The sequence below is a fragment of the Euphorbia lathyris genome, chromosome 4 (assembly GCF_963576675.1).
Source record: "Euphorbia lathyris chromosome 4, ddEupLath1.1, whole genome shotgun sequence".
Taxonomy (NCBI): Eukaryota; Viridiplantae; Streptophyta; class Magnoliopsida; order Malpighiales; family Euphorbiaceae; genus Euphorbia; species Euphorbia lathyris.
This window is the reverse complement of record NC_088913.1, coordinates 64,935,981-64,946,250: the sequence shown is the minus strand read 5'-3', so window position 1 is coordinate 64,946,250 and position 10,270 is coordinate 64,935,981. Positions and strand designations below refer to the sequence as shown.

Genomic DNA, 10,270 nt, shown 5'->3' with positions numbered 1-10,270 from the left:
ACGTTTTTCTTCTAATCTTTTTACTTCATCTTCTAAGTCAAAAACTCTTTTCTGTAGTTTTATCTTTTAAATACGCTTAGCGTCTAAAGCACCTTGTGCTAATTCTAATTGTCTATCTTTTAATTCCATAATTTGTAATGCTCTTCTACAACTTATAATATGTTGATTAATATCCTGATTATAAATTAATGGTTTTTCAGCAATAATCCTAAGACTTTCAACTGATATATCCATTATCTAGTGTGTATAATCCTGAAAAATCATGATTGTGAAATTAATTAGGCATTTAATCATTTCTACTTTTCTTATTAACATTATATGCCTATTTAGATCATTAGTTCCTATATTAAGGAGATGTTGGTAATATTCTAATAATATAATTAATTTGCCTAAGAGAATAGAAATTTCTAAACTATTGCTTAAGTCTAATTCAATTATGCCGCTTATAATTTTGTCGACTGGTTTCCTATGAATATTAATTTGTGATGCAAATATACTGGTATATGATGATGACATAATGATTTTAAAAAGTTCTAACTATCTGTGATCCTTTATAGGCTCTGATACCATTTATGTACTGATGTTTTTTCTGATGTGTGCATGATCGCTCTTATGACCCTAAAAAGGGTAGGAAGACAAACGAACATTGAAGTAAACATTTTTAAATGAAAATTAACATCCATAATATATTAAATCTTTAAGTTGAACTAAGTATAACAAATTACTTTAATTAGAACAAGAATTATAGAGAACCTCCAGTATACCTTTCAAAGCAATCCTCAGTGGAGACCTCTGAACTCTGCCTGACACCCGTTCTTCATCATCATGGGCTATGGCTATGTTCCAGTATCTCTACACACCTTTTGGAGTCGTCTGAAAGATAACTATTGTTGCTCTATAACTCGTAATCTTTTCAAACTAATATGTTATACGGAAGTTAAACGTAAGTATTTAACAACTATGAATGTTAAAAGGGGGAGTTTAGAAAGCCATGGAAGGAGAGAAAGAAAGAGTTTATTACTCAAAGCAAGTTATATCTCAGACATCATATGTCTTCTCCTTATATAGGTACAAGATCAAAGGTGAAATTACCAAAAAGAAGATTACATCATTACAAAAGTTAAAAGTACAAAATTTTAGGTTACACGTGTCGAATGCTTCTTATTTTGCTCTTCCACCTCAAGCTTTACATCTTGCCACTAATCTCTAATGTTTCCACCTCATTCTTCTGATCTTGACACTTGTTTCTTCATGTCTTCATGGTTTGCCACATGTCGATCTTATCGCCACCTCATCCTTAGTTAGTGCCACCTCGTTCTTATTTTTCTTATTTTTCTTATACATATTTATCTCATTTTTTACACAAATGGATCTTCTTCTTTTCCTTGATGGGATTCTTCTTTGGGCCTTATGGAGTCAATATTCATGGGCTCAGGTCTTATGTGCTCAATTCTAATTAAACATGATTTTCTGGGTCCATATATGGATTCATAATGGGCCAATGTATCTGAACTATGTTTATATTTCTTATCCATCAATTTCGTATGCATTTCTATCAAAATTTGTTGACTCGTTTCATCACCCATTTCCATTAAATAGTTGATAGTTATCATTTCTTCAACTTCTCCATGATTCGATCTGGCTATTATAGCAACCTTTTTATTTCTAATATAGTCTTCGAGTCTACATTTGATCGTATGGATTCCATGTGCTCGTTTTTCTCCTAACCAAGATTTAAAATTTTCTAATTTGCATGGAATTTCCCATTGATGGTCGGAATTATCTACATCAATCTTAGTGTTTCTACCAGTCTTAAAAATCTGAGCAATTATTATTGGTTTCCCTTCTAAGTCCATAGCAGCATCAAAAATTTGAACACAAAATATTCCTCTTCCAAATCTTAATCCAAGTTCGTCAATGGATCTGGGTATGATAGATGGGAGTTTTGAAACACTATTAAGGCTTTCATCAGTCATGACTTTGTCCAGAAATCCATATCGAAATAGTTTCTGAACAACATCTGGACTGCAGTCTTCTGAGCATATATACCTAGGGTATTTGGTCATCTTAATGGTTCGATATACGGTTTGAGATTTTTTATATGTAAAAAATTTCATGATATTCTTATATGCTTCTGTCATTTCTGGAGGGAATTGTATAACCTGGGAGGTTGTGATTTCTGAGGAGTTCTGATTAATCAGCTTAGAATGGTTCAAGGTGGTGGCTCCTGAGAGTCCACTCGATGAAGTTGGCATCTCAATTGGCTTCTTATGAAGATCTCCTAACAACTCATAAGAGGATCTAGGAGTCATGGTTCTTATATTCTGATTGTTCTGAGACTGGAGTTTCTTGAGTTCTTCCTCAAGGTTGTCCAGAAAGTTCTCATGATTTCTGATCATTGCCAGCATCTGGCGGTTCTGATTTCTGATATTCACTGGATCATTATCTCCATTCCTGCTCAAAAAATCAGCTAAGATATTTCGTTTTCCAGAGATAGGTTTAACAACAAAATTATAGCAATTGAAAAAACTTTGCCAATGCCTTCTTTTGTTCAGTTCTGGTAGGGGATCTATTTTATTTCTGATAAATGCTCCTACTTGTGTATTATCTGTTCTTATGATAAATTCTATGGGTAATAAATGATACCTAAACCCTTTAATTCCATTTTTAACAGATAGTAATTCTTTCTCATTGATATGATACTTTTTCTCTGAGGGTTTCCAAGTTCCTGATCTATAGCCACATATTAAAGGAGTTTCTTTGTCTATATCTTCTTTTCTATATGCAATGAGGATTGCTCCCCACCCGATATCACTAGCATCTGTATATAATTCTAATTGATCATTATCTTTAGGTAGTCTTAATTTTGGGAGAACTTTTACTGCTTCTTTTATTTTTCTTATAGTATCAGTATGAGTTGTTGTCCATTCAAATACTTTATGTTTTTTAATTAACTCTTGCAAGGGTTGTCGTAATTTTGGTAAGTCTTTTATATAATCTGATGCATAATTTATTATTCCTAGAAATTGTTGGACTTCTTTCTTAGTATCTAATTTTTCTTTAAAATTATCAATTCTAGTTACTATATGATCTTGTAGTTGTAATCCTTCACTATCTATTATATATCCTAAATATTCTATGTTATTTTTAAAGATTTCTGATTTCTTTTCAGATAAAAGGATTCCATGTTGTCTTACCGTTTTTATAAATGCATCTAGGTGCTGTAAATGGTCTGCTATATTATTACTGTAGATTAAGATATCATCTACATAAACTACACAGAATTCATTTAATTTTCTAAATATCGTATCCATTCTTCGTTGAAATATCTGGGGTACATTTTTCAAACAAAAAGGTAACACAATCCATTCATAATGTCCTTGTGGTGCACTAAATGCTGTTAAAGATCTTGATTCTTTAGTAAGCTTAATTTGCCAAAAGCCACTTTTACAATCAAATTTACTAAACCACTTTTTTCCTGATAATCTATTAATTAAATTTCTCTTATAAGGTAAAAAATATCCATCAAAAATTGTTTTCTTATTTAATTCTCGATAATCTATTACCATTCTTGCTTTGCCTCTCTTTTGTTCGCTATGTTTTCTTACTAAGAATGCGGGGCTACTATGAGGGCTTTTACTTTCTTGAATTAATTTTAAGTCTAATAATTCTTTTATTTGTATTTCAAATTCCTTTTGATCATCAGGACTATATCTTATTGGTCTGGTTCGAACAACATCATTAGGGTTGATGAGTTCTATCTTAGCATATATCTTTTCTTTTTCCCACAAAGTTATAGGGTTTTCTCCAAAGTTGATCTTTAAATGGTCTAAATATTTATGTTTTAAAATTTCTATGTTTACATTGGACAATTGATCACTCTGAAAACTTTGAGCTACTGTTCTTTTCATGATTAATATCTTGCCATTAAACCATTTGTTTCAAGATTAAAGAATTCAAATCAAGTCCGTGTTCTCATCTTGGGAAAATCTGTAATTTAGCCTTGTAATTGGTTAAATTTGTCTAATTGCTACTATACTTTGATTTGGGTTCTTTTAGCCTATGCATAGGGCTGTCAATTAGTTGGGGATTCACCATCCCCGTTGGGGGCGGGGAATCCCCCTTTGTGATCCCCATGGGACGGGGATTGTTTTATTTTGTCCCCGATAGTCGGGGACGAGGCGGGTATGGTTATAAGTGTTCCATCCCCATCCCTATCCCCAAATGTCCCCAACATGGATCCCTGACTAAATACCTGAATATATATAAAAAAATAAACTAAAAAAATATATATGTGATTTGGATAAACTAAAAAGATTGGGTTGTAACTTGATTGCTTTAAAATGGAATATATTGTAAAAATAAATTAAGATAGATTAAATAAGAGCTCTAACTAGGCTGGTTTAAAATTAAAACCGAACCTATGCAATTAGGAGTAGAAATTATAAAATAAAAAAAATCGAAAGCTAATAAGTAATGCAGGCACCGGGGATGCAGGATTCCCCGCGAGGATGAGAATCTTACATAATCAAAACCTTGGAAACCTTAAGAAAAAATAAGGAAATTAAAAAGTTAAACGGAGATGGGGATTCCTCACGTGGCAGGGATGGTAGCCAAAATTTTCTCCATATATTATTTGGGCAGGGGCGGATTTAGGGGGGTCAAATGGGGCATTTGCCCCCCTTCATCCGGACCAAAAAAAAAAAAAATCAAAACGACGTCGTTTTGGTTGATGACTTTTAAATTAACAAACAAAAGCAGCAGAGACTCTTTCCTTCGACAGAACAGACGCGTGCGGTGCGACTCCCCTCTCCTTCGACAACAGAACAGAAAACGCGAATCCCTCTCCTCTCCTCCTCCAACAAACGCGACGCGCCGACGCCCCTCCTTTTCTGCCGCCGTCTTCCTTCTCCGGCCGGCAACACCTGCGCTCGGATCTTTCTCCCTCCCTCAATCAATTTCAGGTTAGTTTTTGTTCTTTAATTTTAATTTTAGGTTAATAGATATTGATAGTTTGTTCTTAATTTTAGGTTTATTCATAATTTTAGGTTAATGGACAAATTGATTGAATATTGATTGATAGTTTGTTCTTAATTATAGGTTATTCATAATTTTAGGTTAATGGACAAATTGATTGAATATTGATTGATAGTTTGTTCTTAATTTTAGGTTATTCTTAATTTTAGGTTAATGGACAAATTGATTGAATATTGATTGATAGTTTGTTCTTAATTTTAGGTTATTCTTAATTTTAGGCTAATGGACTTTTTTTTATTGAATATTGATCGATAGTTTGTTCTTAATTTTAGCTTATTCTTAATTTTAGGTTAATGGACAAATTGATTGAATATTGATCGATAGTTTGTTCTTAATGAGGGAAACCCGACTAAGGTGGTTTGGCCGTGTGTAAGACGAAGAGCGCTTGATGTGCCGGTTAGAAGGACTGAAGAGTGGCAAAGGGATGTAGTGGTGAGGGATAGGGGAAGACCTAAGCAAACTTGGAGGAGGGTGATCGACAGTGATATGAGTTTATTGGGGATTGAGGAAAATATGGTAGTGGATAGGACAGAGTGGAAGGAGAGAATTTGTGTCGCTGACACGACTTGATTTAACGGTTTTATATGATGGTTCATGTTAGCCGACCCCGAATCATTTCGGGACTAAGACTTTGTTGTTGTTGGACAAATTGATTGAATATTGATTGATAGTTTGTTCTTAATTTTAGATTATTCTTAATTTTAGGTTAATGGACAAATTGATTGAATATTGATTGATAATTTATTCTTAATTTTAGGTTATTGGACAAATTGATTGAAATTTTTTGAACGATTGAACGATTTTGCATTTTTCGTCATAAAAAATTGAACAATTTTGCATTTTTTGTCTAAAATTTTTTTACGTAGAGTTTTGCCCCCCACCCCCTCCCTCAAATCCTAGATCCGCCACTGTATTTGGGACGGGGACGGAGAATCCCCGATAGGCCAATGGTCGGAAATGGTTAATGCAATTCCCGTCCCGATCCGCCCCGTTTACAGCCCTACCTATGCACTTCTATTTCCAGCCTTATCTAGCCCCTCACTAACGTTTATGTTAATCCAATTTCATATAATCACTTGAATTTCGTATAAACGCTTAGAGGCACATGGAAGTAGGTAATTGTACATTCTTATTGTACAATTATCGACCCCGTATCAAGTTGGGATTCAGACCCGGTCGTATCATCAAGTGGTGCATGAATCTGTAGATATTGCCTATATCATTGAAACAAATGGGGATAGTATCAGTGATAGTTGAGTTGGCTGAAAAATATAAGTGCAGGGGCTAAAAGAGCCCAAATTGTAGAGAAGGGGGGCCAAATAAATAAGTTTAGCCAAGTTCAGGGGCCAAATTATGGTTTTTGCCTCTATTTTGCCTTGTGCATAAGATATTGTGTGGACTAAGAAGTTTAGCCTAAAGTCAAAATCATTCTGTATTTGATTTTACTTTTCATCAATGTTATCAGAACCGGACATGACATCAAACCAGATTTATAGTTAGGTCGTAAGTTATTTGGTTCAACCAAATGACTCGGGTCGGGTTGGTCTGACCAGATGACATAATAAATAATATATATAGTTAATTTAAAATTATAAACCATGTATGCATTACTAGGAAATTGAAATTGTTTTTTTCAATTGGATTAGATTTATGTATTCATCACTGTAATGTTTCAGTCTGATAACAACAATTTTCACATCAAACCATTAGTATTTTAAAGTTAAGCTTTTAATTATTTAGATAGAATTATGAAAGTAAGTTAAGATTCAAAGTTTTCCAAACATAATAGTTTTTTTCTATTTTTTTTTTCACCTTTTTCTTTTGTTTTTATTTTTTTAAAATAAAAAACCGGGGTCAACCCGGGTCCTGGGTTGACTCCCTTGAATTCCGCAGCAGAGTGAAAATACAAAACGCAGGGCTATCATGCGTTTTGAATGGTGTATATAGCAGATCTGGTCCGTCGGTAGCTGTAAATTTCTGTCTTGAAATTGAATCCTCAGCTCGCCCTTCATCTGTTCACTCTAATCCCTGGCATTCGTTTCCTGCGCTCTCCGTTGTTCTCCGCTCCCCATACATTTCCGCTGGTCTCAATTCTCCGTTTCCGTCGTCGGTGGAAGGTTGGTCGTACTGTCTGTTTTTGTTGTACTTTTCGATGAAAGGAATTTTGAGTTTATGCTTGTGTTAATTTTATCTTTATCGTTGCTTTCTTTGTTGTGTTTATGCTTTAACACTCCGTTCCGTGTTTGCTGCGGTCGTGTTTTTAGTTGAATTGAAATTGGATCCCTATTGGGAATGAATTAGGTTACATGGGACTGGGGTTTTCTAAAACATGACTGCAATGTTTTATACTTCAGGTTTTTAGGGACGGGTTCAAATTGGAAATAAAATTTTGTGTTTTGCAGGTTTGTGTTCGGCAAAATTCGAAAGTGGATCAGGAGTCATGTTTTTCTCATTAGGGTTCTTAGTTTGTTAGAGTCTTACATGAACTTGTATTTTGATTTTGTTTTCAGTTTGTACATATATATAGAAAAATAATATTAATAAGATACCTTAAATCTATTTTGGTTGTTTTCAGGATATTGTGATAAGCTTCAACTATTTGTATTTTGTGCATATGATTGTTGGCTTTTCAAGGATTTCTTGTGCTACTGTGCTATTGTTAATTGTTATTACTAGACTGAAGAATTTTATATGGCCAGTTATGGAAATAGAGTTTCATACTAGTAATGCCCGGAGTAGGTGACGCCTTTCAAATTACATATACCTCATCTGTAATTTTTCGCAATTACTTTCACAGAAATAGCAAACAACATAAGGAAACTAGGAGAGGAGAAGGGAAGTAGCAATTGAGGAAGGGGAGCAGAGTATGGAACCAAAAACAGCAATACAGCCGTACCCAAGTGCGGCAAGAATATCAGATTCTCAGTGCTATCCTCAATATAGTGCATCTCTCAAATGTATGTTCCATCCTTGAAAATATTAGCGTTTTTCTTTCTTTATGTTCATGCTTTCCAGTTTCGCCTCATTACTTAATTTGTTTCTTCTTGAGAACTAATTTGCATAATTTAATGTCATTGAGTTTTGGTTTTGGCTTAATGCATAGCCCCTTGTGTTTGTTATGTCAACTGCCTCTTATACTTTGAAACCATCCTATTTACCCCTTGAAATTGCCTAAAGTGACCTATTGACTCTGTGAACATAACCTATTGACGAATCTTTACACTATTAGGTAATTTTTAGAAAAGCTGCAAAATTTAATCATTTAGGTTTCAACTCAACAATTGTTTACTACCAGAAGCTCTGAAAATACTCAAGTTATTACTTAGTCTGAGCATACAAGATTCTTCAAAATTGATTAAAAAAAAAAAAAGCACGTTTCTTTGAATTTTCTTCTGTTCATTCCTAGGATCTAATTTTTCAAAAAACGTATCTTATCGCTATTTGTATTTGTATCAAGCTTATAAAGGAACAACCTGAATCCTATCAATTCAAACTAAGCACATTGTCTTTTAAATTGGATGAATTTGAGATCCAACAATCAGCATTATATTTTTTTATCTTTTAATTTGCAGCAGCTGCTCTGCCATATAAATTTTATTTAACATATCAAGTTTCGATCTTATTGAATGCTTTAATGAGTGCAGCCTAGTCTTCCTCATCATTCACTATCATTGAATTATAATTATTATATTGAGTAGAGAGGGAAATCATATAATCCAGATTCGCGTAGGATATTTTGCATAGTCATATGCAAGTTTGCCAATTTTTAGGTATGAGCAGTTACAGTATGCCTTGGCATTACCTTACATTTTTAGAATACTTTTTAAAACATTTGTGGAGTAGTTATAATTTTTAGAGAGTTGCAGGCTTGGAACAGTTTAGCTCAGACAAGAGTAAATGTCAAGAACATTTTGATATTTACAAGGAATGCAAGAAAAAGGAGGTATTAATGATAATTGTGAAGGTTTTTAGAGCACTTTTGTGTTGTGTTGTGTAACACTTTTTCTTTCTATAAAAGGGTTACTCTGATTTTGTTTACATGCTGGTCTTGTGTTTTTTTTTTTTTTTTTTTTGTTCTCTAGAGGGAAGCGCGGCTGGAACGTAACAGGACGAGGTCCTTGTTCTCATGAGAACACTCACAAATATCTGCTGACACCTAAACCGGGAAATAAATCTATATAGTTTGGTAATGGCGTAATGGATATTGTAATAGACTGTCCGTTACAATAAAGGCTTATTACCATATTTGGTACTGATCGTTTTATTCTCTCCCAAACTTGTTTTGTACAAACTTGTTTTGTATTGGGGATTAGGTTATGGCATTGAGAAAGTGCTAATGTGCTCTTATTTTTTGTACAGTTGTACTTGTATTGTCATGAAACATTGAGTTTCAACAAAGTCATAATTTGTCCCTTTTAAAAACATAAAAGTTCCATCTGAGATCAGTAGTCAATGAAAGAGTTGGTTTTTTTTTAGTAGTGTTTGCACTAAAATTAATGTTTTTTTTATGCACTTTCTTGTGCACATTTTTCAAGAGAGAAACTTTCGTTGGGGAACGTTTTAGAAAATGTTTTTCTATAGAAGAATTTTTAGGAAACATTTATAATGTTTTCTTGGTGAATAATTTTTTCTTTTAGATACACTTCACTTCTACTAGTTTATCTTCCCTGGTGCATCGTTCATTTAGACTTTTTTGGAGTTAATCTCAGGTTACTTGAGGAAAAGCCCCTGAGAGAGAAACCATCTGAGGGATTCTGTCTAAGGAAACCTCCTGAGTAAATCACTTGAGGGAAACCATATGAGGGAGATCCAATGGAGGCTTGGGGGAAATCCTTCCAGCAAAACCACTTAAGAGACCCGAAAAATGGAGAAGAGACCTGAAATAAGTTTAGTTTGAAATCATTTTTGTTAACATGTTTTTTTTTTTTTTTTTTGGTGAGCGAAATAAGAAGTAGGTAAGTCCAAGATGGCATAATCAATTTATTATGAAGATAGTGAGGATTACAAGTGTAGTAATTATTCAAGATGGTAGAGAAAGTGATTTAGTGGAGTGAAGGAGAAAGTTACTCCCAACATCTATAAAAAGGTAGGAATCAATCATGATGAAAATGTGCCAATTCAACACACTCATATAGAACTTTAACAATTTTTAACAATTTTTCTTAGACTTCAAGAATCTTACTTCAGACATTCTATTTAATAACTTTTGTTTGGCTATTTTTTGAAAAATGTG

The 10,270-nt window shown here is 33.6% G+C and overlaps 1 protein-coding gene across 1 annotated transcript; it reads left to right on the top strand.

Moving 5' to 3' along the window:
• The first annotated feature begins 6,999 nt into the window (after positions 1 to 6,999).
• LOC136228060 (cytochrome c oxidase-assembly factor COX23, mitochondrial) lies at positions 7,000 to 9,512 on the top strand. Its single transcript, XM_066016889.1, has 4 exons — positions 7,000 to 7,154; positions 7,835 to 7,994; positions 8,904 to 8,980; positions 9,120 to 9,512. Exons 2-4 carry the CDS (start codon positions 7,904 to 7,906, stop codon positions 9,165 to 9,167), a joined length of 216 nt encoding a protein of 71 aa, XP_065872961.1. The 5' UTR covers positions 7,000 to 7,154; positions 7,835 to 7,903; the 3' UTR covers positions 9,168 to 9,512.
• Positions 9,513 to 10,270: the final 758 nt, after the last annotated feature.